Source organism: Cheilinus undulatus, linkage group 12 (genome assembly GCF_018320785.1).
Source record: "Cheilinus undulatus linkage group 12, ASM1832078v1, whole genome shotgun sequence".
NCBI lineage: Eukaryota > Metazoa > Chordata > Actinopteri > Labriformes > Labridae > Cheilinus > Cheilinus undulatus.
In genome coordinates, this window is record NC_054876.1 from 27,903,149 (window position 1) to 27,928,495 (window position 25,347).

Here is a 25,347-nt window from a genome sequence, read left to right on the forward strand (position 1 = left end):
ATTTTGGCAATGGGCGAATTTGCCCAAAAGTTGAAGTATCCCTTTAAAGCTTTTTTCCCTCATACTTCTACTTTATGCCCTGGCATTCTTACATTTGTGCACATTATGGCTTAGATATGTAGTCTGAAATCATTTTCCATCTGGTTCAATAAATGTACCCATCCACATTGTTATCGTTACCAAAAAGGGAATTTCTGTTTTAAGAGATTTACATTTTGAAAGAGGCTATATTATACCACAGCATAAATGAATACCGTTCACTTTTAGCTGCTTGTTGAGAGTTTTTATTATTCATGCTAAATATAAAATATGGTTAACACAGCTTAACTTTACAATGGACCATGACTTTCCTCAACTCCATGGGGTCCCAATTTGACTGAGCCCCAAAAGCCTTCCCCTTTATCTCCATTTATGGTCAGCCTTGGTCAGGTTGCCTCCTGGGTGCATCTTTATAGGATTCCAATTTAGTGAAAACCTCAGGGTCAACCTTGAGCTAGATAGAAGTGTGCATATCCAACTGGCTTGAAAGCTCCTCTGAATTCCTTTGAAGAAATCTTTTAAAAGTTGGGGAGGAGGAAATCTAAGCTGCCACAATAAACATGGGCTGTGTCCAAAAATAACACCCTATTCACAACATACTGTACTATCTAGTCCCATTTTGTCCTGCTGTTTGAATTCTGAGTGATAGTAACGTCCACCACTAACAGGTGAGATGTGATTGGTCAGTTTTACTATTGTTGACTTTGGTGACAACTCCCACCTGCTGTAGGGTGCACCAATCAAAAGTTTTACTTATAGTTAACAAAATCAGATAGATGGCTTTGGTGACAGAGGACAGAGCAGCAACATTTGGTCAATGTTGTACACTGGATTACTTAAATGAGAAGCTGGAGTTCAAATGCAAATGAAGACCAATGTGCAAGATTAAATTGGAGCAGACAATGGAGCTATCATTTCATCTCCTGGATTTTCACGTGCTTCTGTTTTCAAGTAATGTGACCATCAAAGAGGAGGATAAATCTATAAGGTTGTCAGAACAGCATATTTTATATTGCTGGCAATATCAGATTTTTCTAAAGTTGTATTTGGGGACTCCGTTGGTGATCAATAAGTGATCATTATAGACTTTTTGAATTACAGCTATATATATGAATAAATATTAACACTATATAAAGTCATGAGTGAGGCACAGTGATGTTATTTATATTATGATCCTAATTGCTAGGTCGTGGTGATGAGTTTCAAAAAGTCATGGTTACTGTTTGTGGTCCTGAAGTGATGCTTCCTGGCTGTGCATGTTTGCATGTGTTGGATTGAGGGGGTCATTTGTTTACACCCCAGTCTGATGTCAGAATGTAATGATGAACTGCCAAGGCAGGCACTTTGTGTGATGATTGTGTGAAGGAGGGATTTGCACTGCTTATGAAACCTGCAGTTTCTTGTATCTTTATCTCCTCATTTTCATTTTTCTTTGAGAGTTACTATAATTGTTCTTTTGCAGGATAGGCTGGAGGGAAGCACAGCATGTGCTTTTTTGCTTTGGGGGTGGGGGCTATATGCAAGAGCCACAGTTCACTGACACTCATCCAACATGTGGACTACACGAGCTGAGATGAAAATAAGCACCTTACTTGTGCTGATCTTTGCTATTTCTGTGTGTGAAATATTGGCTGGATCATCTAAAAACATATTCGTAGAAAGTGTAGCATTTACTATGATCTAAATTCTTCTGTTTGTAGCCTGTTTCATGTTGTTCATTGAGGACATATGGCTGTCTCAGCTAAAGTGTCATAAATGATTCATCTACATACAATCTGTTACATAAATCAATGGTTTACCTCTCTTTGAAAATCATTAACTTCACTTCCTAGATTCCTCGAGTCATGCTGCCATGCATCACAATTTATCTAACAAAAACAGCAACCTTTTTACTGTAGTTTAGGGAAAAGACATAAATCCATATCTTTGCATAAATGCTTTCATTTTTAAACAAGTAATTTTGCTTGAGAAAACTGTTAAGTTTTTATATTTGAGTACTGTAAGTAATTGTGTAACCTCCCAGTTCAAGTGAAGCTGGCATTTATAACTCAGCTTTATCTCACCCTTGGTTTAAATGCCAGCCTGAGCTGAAGATCAAACTCTCTTGCCTTCAAGTGCTGCCTTCAAGTGCTGGGGAAGTTTTCTTTTTGATCCTCTCTTTTTCCAAATATCAATATATCAATATTTTGGTGACATAATGGGACACTTAAAGATTCGAGACTATGACAGCATCACATCGTTCCTTGGAGCTTGGGGACCCTTTCAGATGAGGATTTTTTTGGCACTGGCCATCAGCATTTTCCCCAACGGATTAGTTGGAGTCTATATAGTATTCGTGGGCGATTCCCCACCTCATGAGTGCTATATCCCTGCAAATAACAGCATTAATGAGATGTGGAGAAATGTGACTATCCCTCTGGAGACTGTCAACGGCGTTGAAAAGCCAAGCTCCTGCTGGAGGCTTAACCTGGACATTGTCAAAGACTACTCTCAAAAAGGAATCATCCCAAATGTGGATGTAAATGTGAGCGAAATACCTTTAGAGAATTGTCTAAATGGATGGATTTACAGCAAAGAAACGTACCAGTCAACTATCGTCACAGAGGTGAGAGTCAGCAACCTTTCTTCTCTTGAGCATTTCTTACACTAATCAGATATTTCAGAACTTACAGCAAACTCATTGTGACGAATTAAAAGTGAGTCATGTATCTTCAAAGAATCCCCCTCAACAAGTATGTGATGCAAGGAGGAATCTGTTCTAATGAGGGCCCTCAAAATGCATTGAAAAAAAATCTTTGCATTGTGGCTCTTTTTAAGAGCAGGACAAATAACCTTACCATAAAGGATGATAGGGATGCACAACATTTTCAGCATGATATCAGAATAACCAGATATTACATTTCTACCAGTATTTGCATTAAAATATGGCCTCTAAATATCTGCCATATGTACAAATATGTTTTTAGTAGTTTTAGGCAGGACCAACAGAGTTACACTAGCTTAAGTCTATATCTTTGTTCATTCTCATTTCTTAAACTTTAAAATGTTTCCTTAAGGCTTGAAGTTTGTTTCTTTGTTCAACCTTGAACTTAAAACTATGCTGAAAGGACTTAAGTTTAAGGTCTGAATTTGGCACAAAAGCAAGGAAATTTGTGTTTGGTAGATTATTTCTTTGTTGTAACAATGCTTCTTGGTAATAAATCTTGTATCATTGGAAAGCCTGTTTATTTCCCTTTTAAAGTGTGTCACATTTGTGGAGAACATGTATTTATGGGATGAGCAGAAGAGCTGAGTATGTGGGCTGCGCCCATGAAAAATTTGCCATATCATCTTATGTGCCAACAAACGGCTTATTCTGCCATTGAGTCTTGTTTGGTGGATTGGATGATTGAAGTCGGAAGGAGCCTTGGTAGCATGTGGAAGAACCATATACAGCCACAACAGCCTGGCACCTCCTCCTCATGCTGGTGACACACTGTTGTGGGATGGTATCCCATTCTTCAATCAGCATTTGTCACAAGTCAGCCATTGTGGTTGTGTTGGTCACTCTGGCACCAATAGCACACCCAAATTGATCCCCTAAGTATTCATTGGTGTTGAGGTCAGGACTGCTGGCAGGCCATTCTGTTCTCTCCACTCCCAAATTCTGGAGGTAGTTTCTGATAAACCCTGCTTTGTAGAGGCGAGTGCTGTCATCTTGCAGGATAGAGCTCAGTTCCAGACTGTGGAGAAACGAGATTGCCTCTGACTGCAGAATCTCATCTCGATATCTCTCTGTATTGAGATTTCTACCTGTGATGACAAGCCTCATTTATCCACTGAGGGAGATGATGTCCCACACCGTCACACGGTTACACTCTCAGTGCAGCAATCAGCATAGTGTTCTCCACGTCTTCTCCACACCTTGACCCTACAATCCAACTGCTGTAGGCAGAACTTGGACTTATCACTGAACATCCTCCACATGTTCAGGTTCCAGTTCACATGTTGCCAACACCAGCAGAAATGGACCTGGAGGTGAAGGGCTGTCATGGCAGGCCTCCTTGCAGCCTTATGAGACCCGAAATTGACTGCATGAAGTCTGCTCTGGATTGTCTGGCTTGACTTCGGTGTCTTTTTTTGTTGTATTTTGTTACACTTGGCTTCAAAAATATGCTTCAGAAACCAGTGGATGACATCACTGAGAATACAACCATGTTGAATACAGTGAGACCAAAAGGACTGTTGATGAATTCTGGTTTTACTCCGTCTAAAAAGACTGTCCATATCATTACTGCTGATTTGCACGGAAAACTAAAAATATTTCCATCTTGCAGTGGGACTTGGTGTGTGACAATGCATACAAACTTCCACTGGCTACCTCTATCCATTACGTTGGTGTACTGGTAGGAGCATTTATATCAGGCCAGATATCTGACAGGTGGGTACTGCTTACAGCAATGTCTGTAAACTTTAACAGTCCACTTGGCTCTTATGAATGAATAAATTCATACACTGCATTTATTACACAGATATGGAAGGAGGCCAGCGCTCTTTCTCATGATGGCTCTCCAGACCGTTTCAATCACAGCACAAATATTCTCACCGAGTTGGGAGATCTTTACCTTGATTTTCTTCTTCGTTGGTGGGGGAGGATACTCCAACTACACAATTGCATTTGTGTTGGGTAAGTCTTAGAGGAGGCAATGGTTGTGATACCCTTCAATATATTTGGATTTCGTTGTGGTCTTTTTAGCTGTTGGTAAAACAGGGGTAAAGCAAGCAGTAAACTTAATGAAAGTGTACACGTACATCAAATAAACTCTCTAAGACCAAGTAAATGCCAGTAAACGCAGTAAGGCATAGGACAAAATTAAACTTAAAAAGTATCATTTAATTTGGGACTTTGTGTAAAATGTAAATAAAGACAGGAAACAGAGATTTGCAAAAACTTTTCAACCAAGAATCAAATGAGCACAGCACAAATACACCTGGAAACACTTGGAACATTTCACAGGTGAGAAGGTTAATTGGTAACAGGTGACAGGACCATGGTTGGGTATAAAAAGAGGGTCCCCGAAAGGCACAGTCATCCAGTATCAACAGTGGTGGGAGGTTCTGTACTTGTGAAAGAGTGCATGGGCAAATAGGCATGGGCCACATTTGCTGTGGTCTGGTGAGCCTACTTTTCAACATGTTTTTGGAAATAATGACTACCCAGTCCTCAAGGGTAAAGATGAAAAGAACTGTCAAGATTTTCATCTATGTAACGTACAAAAGCAAGCATTTATGATGGTGTGTGGGTGTATTAGTGCCCATGGTATTGGTAACTTTCACATCTCTGAAGGCACCACAGATACTGAGAGATTCATGCAGGTTTTGGAGCAGCATATCTCCTATTGAAGATATGTGCTCCAAAATCTATAAATTATATCAAGAAGACATCTTTTTCGGGAATATCCCTGCTTATTTCAAGAAACAGTGCATTAGTTACAACAGCATGGCTTCACAGTAAGAGTGTGAGTACAAGACTCACCTTCATGCAGTCCAGACCTTTCTCCTCTTGAAAATGTTTAACATACAATTAAGTGCAAAATAAGACCAAAGAAACCCTGCACTGTTGTACATCGAGCAAGAAGAGGAAAGAATTCCACCTTCACCACTTCAGCAATGAGTGTCCTTCGTCCCTAGGTGTGTGCAGAGGTCTAGAGTGTTGTTAAAAGTAAAGGTGATGTAACGGTGATAAATGCACTTCTGTCCCAGGGGCATGTCCAGGCATCAAATTCAGAATGTGTCTTTATTTAAAAAAAAAAGGCCTATCAATTTGAACATCAAATACATTGCTATTGCCCTGTATTCAACTCAGTAAAGATTGAGAATGAGTTTTAAATAACTGTTAAGTTTTACAATGTCCAAACTTTTTTAGAGCAGGTGTTTGTAACTCTAAATTTTGTTAAATAAATCTCACCAAGGTATCTGGATGACATGAATCTCAGTTTATTTCCTCCGATTGATTTCTCCCTCAGGTTCTGAAATTCTCAGCCCAAAAGCCAGAGTGGTCTTCTGCTCTCTTGGGGTTTTTATGACCTCTGCTTTGGGGTACATGGTAAGCCCAGGTGTGGCTTACTTCCTCCGGGATTGGCGAATGCTGCTGATTCCCATGGCTGCCTCAAGCCTGATCTATCTCCCTCTTTGGTGGTAAGAATGTTCAATTTTTTTATTTTACAGTTCCTGGGTAAAAAGAAAAAAATAATATTAACTTAGATCTTCCTAAAATGTTCAGGGTGGTTTTGTCGCCTAAGCCAAACCCATTTTTGATGATGCTTATTGGTGCCAGTTTGATAAGCTCATGCTTTGATTTAAGAACAATAAGATTCGGATTCACACTGGGAATCTCAGTACTGTCCTAAAGAGATGCAGAGATCTTTGATGACTAACCTTTTCCCTCCATCCCAGGAGTTAAGGCTTAATCCCAATTCTCCCCTTAACCCTCACTCTTAACCCCCAGTCTCAAAATGTGCGTTCCTGTGAAGTGCGAGGGCTGTCCCAATTCTCCCAATAGGGGCGAGTTTGAGAGCTTTATCTCCCTCAATTTTGAGGTGCTCCTGGAGCTCCCTTGGTATTGAGGGTTATCACTCAAAGATAGATGGCGCTGATTACTGCCCTCTATAGTCTGAAATCGTAACTGCTATTAAGGGGTGTCCCATTTCTAAGTCATGATATGACCCTTACACTTGGTTTTGAGGGGCAAGTTAAGACTGAGGGTTGAGCTTGAGGGTAGGATTGAGGGTTAAGGGGAGAATTGGGATTCAGCCTAGATCCATTACTGCTTGGCACAATAATTTAAAGGTCACATATTTTACCCTTTTAAGACAAGTTTATATTGGTCTCAGAGGTCCCCAAAACATGCCTGTGAAATTTGTTGGTGAAAAAACACTCCAGCATTAGATTTTTGCATGTCTAAAAATCCCTCTGTTTCAGCCCTGCTCAGAACAAGCAATTTCTGTGTCGGTTGCTTTAAATGTTGATGAGCTGTCTGACTCTGCCCCTGATTACAACCCTCTCAGGAAATAGATGTGGCTCAATGGATGTGGCTCTCCTGATCCTCCTCTCAGCTGGCAACTGAGAGCAGGATCAGGAGAAGAGGGTGGAACTTTCTTCCAAGAGGGGAAGGCCAACCAAATCTGGGGATGGTGCTAACTCCCGGCATGATATCATGAGGGGAAAATCTGAGAACGGCTTGTTTCAGCACACATTTCTGAAAGGTGGAGGGGTGTCTAATTCTTGGATGGATTGTGGACAGGCCCGGGGCACATATTTTCCGCAAGAAAAGCCTGAAAAAGTGTATGTGACTTTTAAGTACGAAGAATAAATTAGGCTTGAAAGGTAATAGAATCGGTCTGGCAGAGGCTAACCCTTACTGAAATTAACTCCATTACCTGTCATGGATAAACAAAGTTGTCTGGATCTGGAATCCTAACACTTCCAATACACAATGGAAAAAGTGTTTTTTAAGTATATGAATGCCACTTTAGTGCAGAGTTCTATGAAATAGAGAAGTTCCCACAGCTATTTATTGACATTAAATATATGAGTTGCTTATTTTGACAATTAAGTTGTACAAGACTTTACTTTTTCCTGCTTCTATGATGGTGTCTTTTGATGTTCTTCTCTCTTTTTTCATGCAGGATTGTACCAGAGTCTCCTCGCTGGCTCTTTTATCAGGGAAGAGTGAAGGAGGCTGAGGCAATACTGAGGGACGCTGCCAGGAGAAATAATGTCAAGGCCCCAGAGGAAATTTTCACAAGCGCTGAGGTAAGATTATCAGCTAGTTTCTTTATGATTAACATGCCATAAAGATTAACCGGTATCAGCTCAGAGCGCAAGCTCAGGTCTGAGGTTCATTCAAATAAAACTGAAAGAGCTAGTTGTTTACACTTTGTCGGGTAGTCACTTGAGAGAAGGCTATAAAAAAAAACATGCTGCAAGATGCAAAGCTTAGGTACACTTGAAAATGGTCGTTTATAACATTCAACAGCTCCCAAAAACTTTACCAAACATTAACAAGTTCTTGTGTTTCAAATACATGGGCCAGAGATCTCACAGAAACTCCCATGATCAAATGTAACTCAAGAGGAAAAACAAACATGGAGAATGATGGAAATCACCAGCTGGCTGTCCTGGAGTCTTTAACAGTTTGAGAAAAAAATAATAGAAGAAAATCAAGGAAAAGATTGAGGGGGAAATCCTGGCTTAGAGAATGGATGGTTGTGTAAGTCCTAAAACTGCATAAAATCCAGTGACACTTCCCAATCTGCTTGTCCTCACTGGTTGTTGTGGGTATCCCATTCAGGCAGTGCACCCTTATTGAAGAGGCGCTGTGCTTTTACACATGCATGACCAGTGTTCTGTCTTTTTAAAATGAGCACAAATAGCATAGTACTGTCACTGTGTCCTCCATTACTTATGGAGCTGCTCAGCTATCAAATGTGTGCATTCGAACATCATTAGATTTGGCCTTTTCAGGTAAAGTAATTGTAACAATTCTTTTTCTGCAGATTGAAGATGCACTGGCTATAAAAGAGAAGAAATACAATGTTTTAATTATCCTACAAAACTGCAATATGTTTTCTCTGACAATAGTGTGTTCACTTCTGTGGTAAGTCTAAAGTCTCCTCACTCCTCATTCAATTCATTTTCAATATCAGCAGATGATAAAAACCTATGATGGCCACATTGTACAACCTCTATTCACATCTCAGGAATCAAAATGTATATCAGTGATGATTTTTATCGTTTTGTTGTAATGCCTCCTATCCTGGTCATCTATAATGTCTTGTTTTAAATGTCTCTGCAGGATCGTCATCACCATCAGCTACTTCGCTTTAACCCTCAACACTTCAAACCTGCATGGCGACCCTTATTTAAACTGCTTCTTCTCTGCTTTGACCGAGGTACCAGCTTATATTCTGGCTCTTCTCTTGCTCAAGTTTTGCCCCAGGCGCATCTGTCAGTCCTCTACACTGTTACTTGGAGGCATTATGATCCTCTGTGTTAACCTTATCCCTATAGGTAAGTCTGAGATTCTTTAGCTCATAGATCATATTCTGTTTAATACATTTTATCTATTAGACAGAAATTCAACAAGATTGTCAGGTGTAAGATTTCATCATGATGAAATAAATCTGTGTCAAAATGTTTTAACTGACAATCACAGAAAGAACTCAGTGAGGCTGTACAAAATTAGTTTTAAACAGAATGCTCAGTTAGAATTGCTAGAAAAATAATTTCAGAATGAATCAAGTATTTACCTTTCTCAGTGTATGCTGGGTTTTAAAAATTATTTAATCACATTTTTCAGGTCTACCTGCTGTATCTGTGTCTCTTGAGATGTTGGGGAAGTTTGGTATGACAGCTGCTTTTTGTATTGTGTATTCCGTCACATCGGAGCACTTTCCCACTTTTATCAGGAATACAGCGATGGGTTGTTGTTCAATGGCGGCTCGCATCGGAACAATCATCTCCCCATTCATCATTTATCTTGGTGAGTACAAAATCGCCTTATGTTATCAAACTTTTGCAAATGACAGTTTCTTTTTTTTTTTTTTATCTTACTTTCATACTTTGTTTTTTAGATATTGTACAAATTCCTATTCCAGAAAAGTTGGAAAATGTGCATGAAAAAACTGAATAGATATTTGCTAATCTTTTTTCAACTTGATACAGGTTTTTGATGTTCAAACTGATCTATTCTTTTCTAATGCACATAGTCTAAATTTGACGCCTGTAATATGTTCCAAAAACATTGTAATTCTTTTTAAGCATCCAGTGAGTGACACTAATTGTTGAATTTTGAAAGAGGAATTCTTTCCTATTCTTGCTTGATGTGTGTCTTATGTTGCTCAACACTGCACTTCACAACGCACCTTTTCAATGGGAAACAGCTCTGGACTGCATTAAGGCCAGTGTAGTACCTTCACTCTTTTACTGTGAAGCCATGCTGTTATTACTTCTCAGAATATAGCTTAGCCCCATCTTGCTGAAATAAACATCCTTAAAAAAGACATCTGAGTAGAAGTATAAACTGCTACAATACCTGCATGTACCCCTCAATATCAATGGTACTTTCATAGATGTGAAAATTAACACAAGGGATACCAACTCTTGTGATAGTAATAATCTGGATAGTCCTGTTCCTCTTTAGCTGGGAGGACTCAACAGTGATTACTTAAAAAAAAAAAAAAATAGCTTGAAATTCAGAATTCAGACTGTGATAAGAGTTAGTTACTTGTGGCTGCTGATGACCATTATCATAGCCATCTTATATATTAAATAATATATAATTCTTATTATATATATTTGTTTACCAACCAAATGCAGATGTAAAAGTCATATTAATATGACTTAACTCATGGTGTAGTAACATCTTCTGATGTACCTTACATACATAACATATCAAATTGGGATTTTGTTGTAGCCCCCCCCCCGAAGAAAAATCCACCAGCCGCCACTGGTAGCGGCTGGTGAACAGCTGAACGGCGACATGCTGAACAGCTCACTGCCTCGCTGACTGCTCGTAATACCCCAATAAAAAAGCAGAAATCTCAAAACAGCATAATTTCTTGCCCCTGTCCCACTTATTGGAGCATGTTGCTGACATCAATTTCAGAATATGTGTATATTTGAAAAACCATGTCCATGAGTTTTAACATTAAATATATTTACTTTGTGCTGTTTTCAATTGAATATTGATTGAAAAGGATTTGAAAATCATTTTTACTGTTGAGTCCTCATTTTATACAGCGTCCCAACTTTTTAGACATTGGGTTTGTAAAATGACTTCAATAATAATAGTTTTAAATTGAGTAATTAATTAATTAAGAAAACATGAATGCAGGTATTGTGGTAAGTTAACTGTTTATAAAAAAAAAAAAACATGTTGCAAGGAAAAGCAGATCAGTGTTTGGTTCTTGTCTCTCAAAGGTGAAAAGTATTCTACTTTTATTTGTCACAGATGACAAAGAAATAAATATCTAAAGGCAAACAGTCACTTAATACATACTAAAGAAATTACGGTGTCCCTGATAAATGGAGTAAAGAACTACAAAAATATTCATGTAACATCAAGTTTCTGAGCCTGACTGTCCAGAACGACTTCTTTTGCTTGCCTTGAATTTCTGACCTTAATTTCCCTTTTTGTGTTCTTTCTTGTACTTTGTAGTTTATTTACCCTAATTCAATTTCTTATTGGTGTGCAGTACTTGGGTTAACTGTGGTAGCTTTAAAATTGCTAAATGTTGACATTTTCCCTTTGACTTTCTTAATGCAGCGAGATACAGTAAGTCTCTCCCGTACATACTGATGGGAGGCATCGCTGTGGCTGGTGTTATCCTGGCTCTCATTCTCCCAGAAACATTTAAAAAGCCTTTGCCAGAGACTGTATCACAGATGCAGCAGATATGCGGGTGAGTATGATGCACATTTATATGCAGCAAAGTTCCTCTGTTAAAGGAAAAAAAAAAAGTCACTCAGAAGGTGCTGCTCAGTGTTTGGCTAATATACAAACAGGTAAAATATAAATAATAAAAGTGCCTTCTGAAAATCTGGTAAATTGCTGTTGAGCCAGAAACAAACAATCTTGCACTGCAAGAATACTTCCTCTACCTCCAGTACCACCGCCACTTAATTGAAAAGTTATCTCAGTGCACTGAAATGATTGACAAAGCTTAATCTGGTGAACAATTGACAGATTAAAGGAACAGTTTGTCACTCTTTAACTATATAATTTCTGTATTTTTATGTAATGTTGCCTCTTGGAGTCTCTTTGTAAACTGTCTCATTAAAGTGCAGCTTAAACAGTTTTGAGTTTTCACTTGTTTGTGTTGTGACTGAATGTCCTCTAAATATTCAAACAGGAGACGAGGAAAGAAGGAGAAAGAAGCTGAATATGGAGAGAGCACAGCTGATTTTCAGAGTAAAGAATCAAAGTTGTAGTTCATTGTTGTTTGCTTTTGTGTGTGTTTGTGTGTGTGTGTGTGTGAGGTTGTGTGTGTGGGGGCATTATTGCAAGAAATGTACAATTAATGCATACATATAGAGCATAAACTTTTTCTCCTGAAGTTTTAATCCTCCCTTGCATGAGAAAAGAAAACCTCAAATCTCACCTGAGTGTACAAGTTAATGTGACAAGTTAAAAATGTTTTTGTGAACTTAGTCACATCTTTTGTTTATGCGTTAAAGAATGATTAAAGTGAAAAGTAGTGGTAAAAGTGCTCTTTTGTTTGATGATTACTGCATGACCAGGTTAATGATCGTTAAACTCACTAAAATGGTGTGTTTGATGTTAATTTCAAAGTAACTTTTGCTTGAATTGATACATATTGTAACTGAAGTATACTGTTGACTTACTAAACCCTAACTGACACAAGTCTTTATATTTTCTTTATACAGTATAGAATTATTTTAACTGTGTATATTTTAGCACATTTCTGGTATATAATCTTTGTTTGCTTTCAGTGTTTTGTTTATACTTTGTATTGATCAGATTGTGTGAACACATGCACATTTCACAAAAAAATGAATATAAGTTGTCAAATACCTACATTTAAAAAAGTGATATGTTTTTGTAAAAAGTTGTGAATCAGAAAATAAAGATGTCTTACACAACTCAAATGTATTTGCCGATGATTGGTGTTCTGCTACGGATGTTCTGAAGCCAAAGTTAATGTCAGAGCATTCTGGTTAGTATTTCATCACAGCAGTAAGAGAGAAAGACAGAAACAGTAAGAGTGGAAGTTTTTTTTTTTTAGTACTAGGGTTAGGGCTACGGCTTTGACAAAAATCAAGATAGCTGACGCCTTAAGTTTGAGTAGTTTGTAGTGAGTTGTGAGATAAGTTTTTAGCCGTCATTTGTTACACCCCATTCTGTATTCAGTATGTAATGATGAAGATTTATGAATGAATGAGGTATAAATGATTCAAATTGCTTATGATGTCTGCTGATTCTTGTGTCTTACATGTTTTTTTTTTTTCATTTCTTCTCCTTGTATTGCTAAGGCTGGACCTGTATAAAGGCTATGCCTACGTCACTTTCTTATTTTTGTTTGAGAGCTACTGTAATTCCACTTTTGCAGGATAGGAGAGAACAGCATGTTGGACTACTTTGTGGTGGGCACAGGGCCCCTATATGTAAGATCAACAGTTCACTGACACTCATCTAACACATGGACTACAGGAGCTGAGATGAAAACAACTACCTTACTTGTGCTGATCTTTGCAGTTTCTATATCTATAACAGTAGTTGGATCATCTAAAAATGGATTTGTACAAAGTGAAATATCTATACACATCTAAATTCACCTGTTTGTAGCCTGTTTCATACTGTACAAGTCCTGCTAAAAAAAAAAAAAATCCTTTTTGGGCTGCTCTCCAATCGAACTTTGGACATCTTCTATAAACGGTTGAGGACAAATGATTGTCTCAGCTAAAATGTCTTGAATGATTCATCTACTTTTAAATACGTCTACATAAATTAATCTTTTACTTGTATTTGAAAACCATTCACTCCCCATCCAAGAATTCCTTAGCTATGCTTGCCTTGCATCACAATTTCTGTAACTAAAACAAAAAACATTATTACTTTAGAATGAAGAATTAATTAAAATCCAAATCTATATATGAATGCACTGATTTTGAAACAAGAAAATATGCTTCAGTTAAGATGTTAAGTTTTCTGTTTAACTACTTTAAGTGACTGTGTAACCTCCCAGGTCTAATCAAGCTGGCATATATAACTCAGCTTTGTCTCACCCTTGGATCAAGAGCCAGTCTGGGCTCTAATTTAAACTCTCTCATGACATGAAGTACTGGGAAAGTTTTCTTTTTTGATCCTCTCTTTTCAAAACTATTACAGATTTTGGTGAGATAATGGGAAACTTAAAGATTCGAGACTATGATAGCATCACATCGTTCCTTGGGGCTTGGGGACCCTTTCAGATGAGGATTTTTTTGGCACTGGCCATCAGCATTTTCCCCAACGGATTAGTTGGAGTCTATATAGTATTTGTGGCTGATACCCCACCTCATGAGTGCTATATCCCTGCAAATAACAGCATTAATGAGATGTGGAGAAATGTGACTATACCTCTGGAGACTGTCAACGGCGTTGAAAAGCCAAGCTCCTGCTGGAGGCTTAATGTGGAGATTGTCAGAGACTACTCTCAAAAAGGAATCATCCCAAATGTGGATGTAAATGTGAGCGAAATACCTTTAGAGAGTTGTCTTAATGGATGGATTTACAGCAAAGAAACGTACCAGTCAACCATCGTCACAGAGGTGAGAGTCAGCAACCTTTCTTCTCTTGAGCATTTTTTACACTTATCAGATATTTCAGAGCTTATAGTAAACTTATGTGTAAGATCAGTCCTTCAACTTTAGATCACTTACAGCGCTCCTGTAAATGTTGCAGAAGATAGAAGATTAGGGCTTAAACCCAATCAAAGGAAAACAAACTTGTTATTGAATAAAAAGAAAAGTAAAAGGAGCAGTAAAAAGGTAAATGTTCAATCACTCAAGACTCAGATTACATTTGACCTTTCCACTGAGCTGTCTGTGAGTTTTAAGAATGTAATGAGACATTAGGAGCAGTGATGTATTTATTTTTCATCTCTGTGGCTGCAGGGAGATGTTGCAGTGGATTGACTAAAGTGTGCTAAGAGGGACAATAAAGCATGCAGTTAATGTGATTAAAATAGTGAATGCACTAATATGAACTGTAATAGCACCACCATTAGTGCTCACAGCCATAATAAAAAAGTTTGTTGCAGCTCTCTTTAAGATAAGGCCAGTCAATCAGTCCTTGTAAATTGGACAGCAAAGTTAGAGCCAGTGTCCAAGGCCTTAAGAGTTATGGCTGCATCATGCCTGTAATTTACATTACCATAAGCCAAACCTGATAAGAACACAGATTCAACAATTCTCTTTATACAAGACAAAGTAAAACTCACTGTTTCTGTTAAAAAAAAAACAACTTCCAGTTGCAATTTGGAGACTAGAGAGTATTTAGTCAATGATGCTTCACTTATAAAGATGCATTTAATAAAACATAAACCTCAAACTTCAACCTATTAAGCCTACAATGTCTGACATAGTGACTAAATTGGTGAATGTTTGCCAGAGTATCATAATTCCCATCCCTGTCATTCTTACAACACTGTCTCCAACACTCACAAATGTGCACACTAAGTTATTAGCAATAATACAATAAATAAGATTCCATTTCCTAGACATAAGTCAATGAAAGTCATTATGCACACAGTGCACATAAGAAGAAAGTGGTAATGAAAAAATTGTTGCACCAAGATATAAAAAACAGAGTTCTTGCCAATGTAACAGGCAGGACTATACCTGTGTAATAGTGGGACACTTTCTACCTCCAGGTAGCAGGAAAACCTAGGATCAGGTCCCAGCCTCCCAGAACACCCCAACTTAAACCTACACTGAAAGAAGTAGGCAATAGGAATAGGAACAGGAACAAAGAGTAACCTGACAAGCCAGATGGATTTGTTTCACACATCCATCTGGGAAAGCTTCAATAGGAAACATTTGAGAAAAGGCAGAGGCTTTTAAAGAAACTCGGAGTGTGACTGGATGAACGTTCTGTCTGTCACATCTCCAGGGGCCAATCAACACGTGGAGTAGCCGCTATCGAGCTGTGTGTGCACAGCTATGGGGAATAACGCGAAACATGGCGACTATAGACATGTAAGTACTCGACTTTTGTCGTTTTTGAAAAGAAAACAACTCACGGCTGTTCTTTGTTCTTCTTTTAATGAAGAATTGTTGTCAAGTTCTGATAAAACGTACGCTTTAGCAGCATCCACGCTAAGCTCTTACGCCATAATTGCACCAGCCTCTTGCTGCTGCTTGTTTACGTCATGACTCTTCCGTGCCTGAAAGTACTGTCCCTCGTCGCTGATTGGTCCTGTCACTTTCTAACCAGGCCCAAATGGTTCATATGGGAGCTTAACAAGATGGATTCACCAGTGAAAAACAGGGAATAGGCGTATCCATCTGCTTTACAGGGTTAAACTAAGAGGCCTGTCAGTGTCATGGTTTACATCTGACAGAGCTAAGGCCTAGGGTGTTTTTCCTAGTAAATGAAGTTAGTTTAATAATACCTGTCCAACCTGCTTCTCCCTCCTGTCAGCCATAAGAATACATTGCCCCTATCCTGAAGGATCACTTTGCTATAACCATTAATAAAGACAGTTAACTCCAACTTGGTACTGAAAACTCAATCATTTCTTCAAGACGTGCTTGAGAAATAAAGGAAATAAATGATTATGAAACTAAAAACTCCCAGACTCTCTCAGAGACTTTACAACAAGTATTGTATTGTTTCAACATGACATGGCAGTACTGTCAGTTTCATTTACTCACCACCTTTGCCAAAGAACATCCTGAATGTGGGCAGTGGAACTGCAGAGGGCAGGATTTCTGAGCGGAGAGAAAGGGGAAGCGTTCATCAAAGAAAAACACCACTGTCCTTAGTATCGAAGTCCATGTCCAAATCCTCACACTCCAGTTGACTTGATTGTAGAAAACAAAGAAAATCCATGGACATTAGGAGTGGGAGAAAAAATCAATACAGCATAGTATTGCGATATTTTGTCTGGTGTTATATTGAATCACCTCATCCACCAAGTATTGATTTTTTTCAAATTAATAGCTAATATGAACTGAAGTCTATGATAATGGAAAATAACCAGGGGAAGGACATTAGGATTGCAAGCAGGGCACGATTGAGATGGACATGACACATGAGGTTTGAAAGAAGTGCTACATAAAAATAAAATACTGCACAAGGGCAAGGCTAATGCTAAACCAGCTAAACAGTTGAAAAAATTGTATAGATCGCAATATATGGTATCGCAATACTCACTGCATTGCAAAATGTTCAAAATCGCAATAATATCGTATTGTGACCCAAGTATCATGATAAAATTGTCACGCGGGGCCACTAGTGATTCCCACCCTTAGTGGACATGAGACTAAAGCCATCTTAAACGTTTACTTTTACTTCTTATCTGGTAAGCCTCTGCCTCGCCTGAACAAGCTTAAACTAATCAACTCCACCACTTCTATATGTGCGGACATAGCTTAGCCGGCTAACAGTAGGATGCTGACCTTGTCCTCCTCGGCAGTAGTTCTCCTTCCTCTCCTCATGGGACGAGTCAACACCCTAACTTCATTTTGATCGCAAGTTGAAGTAACAGCGGTCAAAATTCAAACTTTTTCACTCCTAAAGAAGGGCTTGAGTTGCTCTCTTAGTACTGGAGCTTTGCAGGGTTCGTTCCCACCATTGCTAGTCTCTCTCTCTATCTTTACCGCTTGCATGTCTTTCCTCACAGCTAATTGGTCAAACGGCTAAAACTCTCTTAAAGGCACAACGCATGACTGTAACAGGAAAGAAAATATTTTTGTCTTCTGTTTCTTAGCCCAAATTACCTGCTATACTGACATCAATCCAGTGGATGTGTGTTACCATGGACGTGGCCAGTCCCCTGAAAGTTCTAAGAAGTGTGATTAGAGCACTAGCACTAGCCTCCTGAACAACATTGTCCTCCAGGTCCTGGTCCAATCAGCTTTTTCTGCTGACATAAAAAGGTTTGTCCTAGGTCCTGGAATGGGTGCACTTGCTGAGTTATAGTTTAAGAGAGGGGTCTGGCTGCAGACCGTACATTTCTGACAGCCATTCTCACAGGCTCTTCATCTGAGACATCATATATATCTCAGAAAGGAAGTGCCATAATTTGTTTTTAAAAAAAACAAAATTCTACTTTATTCATAAACAAAGTCTGGCAGTTACATTCATGAAATAACCACATTGCAAACATTAAAAACTAAAAAAATGTTTCAGGAAAAAAAAAAAAAGAAAAAGATCAGAGATCTAATCTGTGGCGTGAGCATGTTTCATTGCAGTTCGCATGCGCATGCCCAGCACTGCAGTTACAGCATCAGACTGTTTTACGGCATTGTTGACGTAAGCAATAAAGTGTAAAGTGTAGATAAGTTAACACACATAACATAATCTGGGATTGAATTACAAATAGACCAGTTTTATAGGCAGTTAGACAAACAGTGGCATGCTTTGGCTTTGTTTGGCTTTAGCTAAAGCTAACATAGCTACGCAAGCTACTTTATCAACACAACTACTTAAGCTAGTGTAGCAGAGTTAGCTTTAGCAACGTGAGCTTCATCAAACATAGCTAAAGTTAACAGATGTGTAGATAATCAGAGGTGTCAAAAGTATTCACATTCATTACTCAAGTAGAAGTATAGATACCACGATTTAAAAAGACTTCTGTAGAAGTCTTTTTTCTTGTGAGCAGACTTTTTATTTGGCTTTATTAAATGTTTGGTGATCAGGTTTTTGACTTTTAACTTTTGGTTTCCTATCTCTTACCTTAACCCTAAACAGAGGTTTTAATTTCAAAAGTTTTAGTGTCTCAGATGAACAGTCTTTGAGAGTGGCCGTCAGAAATGAACTCTCTGCAGCCAGACTGTATTGAGTGCAATGGATTCACCTGTAACTTTACAAAAGAAGTGTCTCACACTGAGTAATTAGCCCTGAAATAAAGTTTGGTGATCCTTAATCAAATGAAGGGTCGTACCTTAACAAACCATCATGAGCCCCTAAATGGCTGCTGAGCCCTAGAAAGGTTTGCCTTTACCTCCTTAATGGACAGCCTTGGCTCACACCACTGGTTCATTTTTTTAACCATCATGCTGATCAGACATACGTGTATACAGTCAACTTTCTGTGTTTAACAGTGCTGATTAAAGCAGATCACTGAATAGTGAAAAAATGTTTCCATCTTGCAGTGGGACTTGGTGTGTGACAATGCATATAAAGCTCCACTGGCTACCTCTATCCATTACGTTGGTGTACTGGTGGGAGCAATTTTATCAGGCCAGATATCCGACAGGTGAGTACTGCTGACAGCAATAGCTGAAATTTTTGACTTTCAAGTTTGGCTCTCACTGTGTTTCTTACACAGGTATGGAAGGAGGCCAGCGCTCTTTCTCATGATGGCTCTTCAGGCCGTTTCAATCACAGCACAAATATTCTCACCGAGTTGGGAGATCTTTACCTTGATTTTCTTCTTCATTGGTGGGGGAGGATATTCCAACTACACCATTGCTTTTGTGTTGGGTAAGTCTTAGAGGAGGCAATGACTATGATACCGTTTAATATATTTGGACATCACTGTGGTCTTTTTGAGCTGATTAGAAATGCAAAGAGGAAAAAAATAGTAAACCTTTAATAAACTAGAAAACACTTGGAAAGCGCAGACCTCCGCCATTCGCCCTATCTCTCAATAGTAAAGAATCCTTAAAAAATTCCTGGATCCAGACAGTGATCCGGATCACTCCCAAAATCTAATCAGTTCTTCCTTGTGCCATTTGTGACATTTCCTGAAAATGTCATGAAAATCCGCCCATAACTTTTTGAGTTATGTTGCTAAAAAAACGATCAAACAAAAACAAACTAACAAACTAACAAACACTGCCGATCACATAACCTCCTTGGCGGAGGTAAAAAGAGTACTCATCAGACGAGCAATGCTAGAGTTGATGTTACTTTCATTAATGTTCATTGTTTATTATTTGTTCTGTATTTAGTTGAATGTAGTTTGATAAGGATTTTCAGATCGCTGTGTTCTGTTTTTATTCACGTTTTATTTACAATGTCCCAGACTTTTTGGAGCAGGGGTTTGAGGCATCATCCCAAATTTTGTTTGATAGCACAAAATGTCTGAATATCCGTCTGAGTTATATGGTTGGATGTTAATCTCAGTTTAATTTCTTTGATTTATTCCCTCATTCAGGTTCTGAAATTCTCAGCCCAAAAGCCAGAGTGGTCTTCTGTTCTCTTGGGGTCTTTCTGACCTCTGCTTTGGGGTACATGGTAACCCCAGGTATAGCTTACGTCCTCCGGGATTGGCGAATGCTGCTGATTCCCATGGCTGCCTCAAGCCTGATCTATCTCCCTCTTTGGTGGTAAGAGTTTTCAAATATTTTATCGAACCTTTCCCTGGTATACTCCAGCATTTACTGAGATATCCTCCTAAAACTTTAAGATACTTTTGTCACCTAACCCTTTCCTGAATGTGATTGTTTTTATGGCGTTTTTTAGTGGCAGATTAGTAGGCTCTTATTTAGGGGTTAGAAAAAAATAATTTCAGATACACTCCTTACATTTTGAGTTCTGTTCTTTGTCAAACACTGAAGCTTTTCTGGCAGAAACCCCTGCGGACAAACTTCTTCCCATCATCCAACTTAATCCATTACTGCTTGGAAGAATATTTTCTATAAACAAAATAACTTAGATTCATGACATGAAAGGGTAGCACAGCTGGTCTCGCAAAGACAAGTCCTTTGTGATCTGAACTGAATTGCGATTCTCAGATAAATGAAGTCGTTTGGATCTTGATTCCCACCACTTCTAATTCTCACTACACAGTGGAAGAGAAACTGTAAATGAGCGAGTGCTTCTTTGAACAGAGTTTTATGAAACAGCTAAGTGCACACAGCTATTTCTTAACCTTATCACATATTGCTTTACTGATGGATAGGCCATTTAAATACATCAGACCTTATTCTTCCCTCTCTGCTGGTGTATTTAATATTGATTTCTGTGCATCTTTTTTTTATAAAATGTGCAGGATTGTCCCAGAGTCTCCTCGCTGGCTCTTTTATCAAGGACGAGTGAAGGAAGCTGAGGCAATATTGCGGGATGCTGCCAGGGGAAATAATGTAGAGGCCCCAGAGGACATTTTTACCACTGCTGAGGTAAGATTATCACCTAGTTTTTTATTATCAATATGTCATAACCTCACGTATCCCTCAGATAGAGTGCACATGTACAGACAGGTCTGTGGTGCATTCAAATAACACTTCATGCATTTAACTTACTGCCAGCATTGCGTTATTATTATGCTTATCTGTTATTTAGTGGAAAAAGGGAGTGTGTAGTTGATGTGGGGTTGCACTGTACAAAGGAATACTGCATATCACCTTTTTATCAACGCCAATGTCAAAAAGTCACCCTCACACAGTGTGCCTTGGTATTAATTGTGCTAAATGTCTCAGTGTTTTTTGTCAAAAAAAAAAATCCTCTGGCTTGGTTATGAAATTTGGGTGCTTAGTCTTAGTTTGATACCAAAGTTTATACAGCTTCATACTGTCGTTAGCCTGCCCCTCTTTACACATGATATACTGGGGCCGTGGAGCATCATCAGGACCAATCCAATAATCAAAACGTTAAATATTCCTGGTCATCTTCCTCTTTTTCTGCTCACTCCAGAATCTGTTGACACACGCATTGCAGCAATTAGGCCCAATCATTTTTTGCAGTTTCTACCTCTGAATAGTAACAAAGCAAACAAATTATCGCTTATAAACAGCTGAAGTATAGCCTACTTTGAGTCCTAATAAAGCTTCTACACCAGCCTGAATGCAGTCCTAACCCTAGATCTGATTACAGACTTGAAAAGCACTCGGAGAGCGCAGACCTCTGCCATTAGCCCTATCTCCCAATTGTACAGAATCCTTTAACAAATTCCTGGATCCAGACGGTGATCTGGATCACTCCCAAAATCTAATCAGTTCTTCCTTAGGCCATTTGTGACATTTCCTGAAAATGTCCTAAAAATCCGTCCAGAACTTTTGAGTTATGTTGCTAACAAACTAACTAAGTAACAAACAAACTAACAAACCCTGCTGATCACATAACCCCCTTGGCGGAGGTAAATATCAGCCTCTGTATAAAAGGTGTTGAGCTTTTACACATGCATGTCCACTGTCCTGCCTTATTTAAACAGCAAACAAATAGTATAATAATCTGATTTGGCCTTTTCAGGTAAAATCATTTCCACAATTCTTGTGTTTTCTGCAGATTGAAGATGCACTGGCTATAAAAGAGAAGAAATACAATGTTTTAATTATCCTGCGCAACTGCAATATGTTTTCTCTGATAATACTGTGTTCACTTCTGTGGTAAGTCTACAGTTTCCTCGCACCTCATTCAATTCATTTTCAATATCAGAAAAAGGAAAAAACTAATGGCCTTTTCACAGTCTCTATTCACAACTCAGGAATCAAAAAAGTGATCATTTTAATGGTTTTGGTTTTTTTGTTGTTGTTTTAAATGTCTGCAGGATCATCATTGCCATCAGCTACTACGCTTTAAGCCTCAACACTTCAAACCTGCACGGCAACCCTTTTCTAAACTGCTTCTTCTCTGCGTTGACAGAGGTACCAGCTTATATTCTGGCTCTTCTCTTGCTCGAGTTTTGTCCAAGGCGCATCAGTCAGTCATCTACACTATTACTTGGAGGCATTATGATCCTCTGTGTTAACCTTATCCCTATAGGTAAGTCTGATCACTGCTGTAGTTACGCTATATGGACAAAAGTCATGTGTTTTGAACAGACCTGTTGCCACGGGCTGACATAGCTGCAAAAGGGGGGCAACTTCGTATTAAAGTACATGTGTTTGAGTACAATGACATTTCAGTCCCTGTTGGTGAAATGGTCACGGGGCTGAATACTTTTGTCTGAAAAAAGGAGCTACAACATAGCTCCTTTTTTCATGCGTTTCATGAGCCAGTTTCTTTCATTTGACAGAAATCAACGAATGTCAAGTATCAAGATTTCATCAAGATAAAAAGTTCTGTGTCTAAAGATTTAAGCTTTTAACCACAGAAAGACCCTGTGAGGCTATAGAAAAACTAAGTTTCAAACAAACTGCTAAGATAGAATTTAGCTTCAGCTTGTTATGCCTCTGAAAAATAAGGCAGATGACCACTAAAGTTAATTAATTTGACTTAGTTAATTAATTTTATATTAATCCATCCAATATATGCTGGAATATCTAACTCAGGTTGACTTCAACAGTGAGGCTATTTTAGGTTTTTGGGGATTACAGATGTCTATACAAAATGACATTTAATCTGAAATGTTAAAAGTGGGCTAACTGGCCTACAGATATGTGGCTAAGATGTATTAAGTGAGAAGGTTGTTTTAATATTTGAAGAGTTGATGATGAGTCACTCCAGTGAATTTCAGATATTTACCTTTGTCAGTGTATGCTGGGTTTTAATAATAATTTTATTATATTCTTCAGGTCTACCAGCAGTATCTGTGTTTCTTGAGATGCTGGGGAAGTTTGGTATGACAGCTGCTTTTTGTATTGTGTATTCCGTCACATCGGAGCACTTTCCCACTTTTATCAGGAATACAGCGATGGGCTGTTGTTCAATGGCGGCTCGTATCGGAACAATCATCTCCCCCTTCATCATTTATCTTGGTGAGAAGATAATCCTCTTATGTTTTCAGCTTTTTGCAGGTGACAGTTTTTTATGTTGTTTTTGTTTCATGTTGTTTTTGAGTGAGAAGTTTAAAATTTCAATTTTAAACAGCATAATGATTTGCAAATCCTTTTTTTAACATTATACATGATGTACTACATCTTAAGTTGCTTAACATTGTGGGGGTTTTATTGTTGTATTTTGGACTTCATAATACACTGTGCTTTTTCAATGGGAAACATCTCTGAACTGCATTAAGGCACATATGGAACTCTCATTCTTTTATTGTGAAGCCATGCTGTTGTAACCTTCAAGGATGTGGCTTAGCCCTGTTATGATGAAACAGGAACATTCTTGAAAAAGTGATCTGGATAGAAGTATATAAGTTGCTCCAAAATCTGCATGTACCTCTTAGTCTCAACAGTGCCTTCACAAATTTGCAAGTTACCCATGTGATGGACACTGCCACTTGTGCTGGTCATAATCTGGATGGTCCTTTTCCTCTCCAGCCCGGAGGACTAAAAGTTGACATTTTTCCTCTTATTTTCTTAATGCAGCGAGATACAGCAAGTCTCTCCCGTACATATTGATGGGAGGCATCGCTTTGACTGGAGTAATCTTGGCTCTCATTCTCCCAGAAACATTTAAAAAGCCTTTGCCAGAGACTATATCGCAGATGCAGCAGATATGTGGGTAAGTATAGGTAGAATAAATATACAAAGCCTTAAAAGTTCTCTGTTTAAATTCAGGTAAATTGCTGGTGGAGATAGATCAGGAATCAAACATTAAACTTATGCTGCAGTACTAAATAGATGACAGATTAAATGAACCACTGGTCTCTCTAACTTTAGAATTTCTGTATTTTTATGTAATGTTGCACCTCTTGTAGTCTCTTTGTGCACTGTCACATGAAAGTGCAGCTTAAACAACTATGAATGTGTAATTAAGCTGTATTTCCACCAAGTGGTCTAGTTTGATTTAGTATGGTTTGGTTTGGCTTGGTAGCCCCCCAAATAGTTTGCACTTCCGTGGGTGGATTTTAGAGGATATATAGGTCATGTTATCTGGGACATTTTTCAACTTTTGATAAGGGATATGCAAATAATCCCATACCAGGCTGTACAAAAAAAATTATACCCTTTGTCTCATTTGTGTTGTTACTGAATGTCCTCTAAATATTCAAACAGGAGACGAGGAAAGGAGAGAGAAGCTGAACATGGAGAGAGCACAGCTGATTTCCAGAGTAAAGAATCAAAGTTGTAGGTCATTGTTAACTTGTTTATTTGTGTGTGTGGGAGCTGCATTAATGTTTGTTATGATAGCTGTAGGTAATAAATCAGAAAGAAGGAAATTAATAAGCAATGCATGTAGACACTTCTTCCAAACCTAACTAATCTGTACAAAAAAATTAAAAGGTGAAAAATACCTATTAAGGAAGTGGTAATTCATGCTTCAGAGGACTGCATAAAGCCCAGTGAATGAACACTTGTGTTACTAACTCAAAAATTATTTTTTTATTTATTTAATAGTAAAAAACTACACTTAAATGCTCTTTTATTTAATGATTACATCACAGCTGGCTAAGATGGTTTGTTTTTTGTTATTTTAAAGTAACTGTTGCTTGAGATGACATGTACTGGAACTGAAGTATGTTACTGACTTACTGAGCCTTCTTTGAACAAGTTTTTATTTTTTCTTTATAGAAGTATAAAACTATTTTAACTAGGAAATAACCACGGCTTGCTTTAAGTGTTGTGTTTATATTTTGTATTGCTGGAGTTGATTTTGGTAATACATTTCACAAAATAAAAATAGAACATAAGCTGTCAGACAAATAAAAAACTGATATTTTTTTGTAAAAAGTTGTAAATCAGAAAATAAAGATATCCTCCACAACTCAAATGTGTTTGCTGATGACTGGTGTTATGCTGCTGATGTTTTAAAGCCGAAGTCAA

At 38.2% G+C, this 25,347-nt stretch overlaps 2 protein-coding genes across 2 annotated transcripts; both read left to right on the forward strand.

The window, feature by feature from the left end:
* Positions 1–2,127: 2,127 nt before the first annotated feature.
* LOC121518326 (solute carrier family 22 member 4-like) lies at positions 2,128–12,672 on the forward strand. Its single transcript, XM_041800567.1, has 10 exons — positions 2,128–2,644; positions 4,356–4,459; positions 4,551–4,705; positions 6,045–6,216; positions 7,707–7,833; positions 8,577–8,677; positions 8,876–9,090; positions 9,380–9,562; positions 11,348–11,483; positions 11,934–12,672. The coding sequence occupies exons 1-10, from the start codon at positions 2,237–2,239 to the stop codon at positions 12,010–12,012; spliced, it is 1,680 nt and encodes a 559-aa protein (XP_041656501.1). The 5' UTR covers positions 2,128–2,236; the 3' UTR covers positions 12,013–12,672.
* A 1,272-nt stretch (positions 12,673–13,944) lies between these two features.
* On the forward strand, positions 13,945–24,655 carry LOC121519241 (solute carrier family 22 member 5-like). Its single transcript, XM_041802082.1, has 10 exons — positions 13,945–14,352; positions 18,904–19,007; positions 19,080–19,234; positions 19,911–20,082; positions 20,748–20,874; positions 21,980–22,080; positions 22,242–22,456; positions 23,209–23,391; positions 23,950–24,085; positions 24,580–24,655. Exons 1-10 carry the CDS (start codon positions 13,945–13,947, stop codon positions 24,653–24,655), a joined length of 1,677 nt encoding a protein of 558 aa, XP_041658016.1.
* Positions 24,656–25,347: the final 692 nt, after the last annotated feature.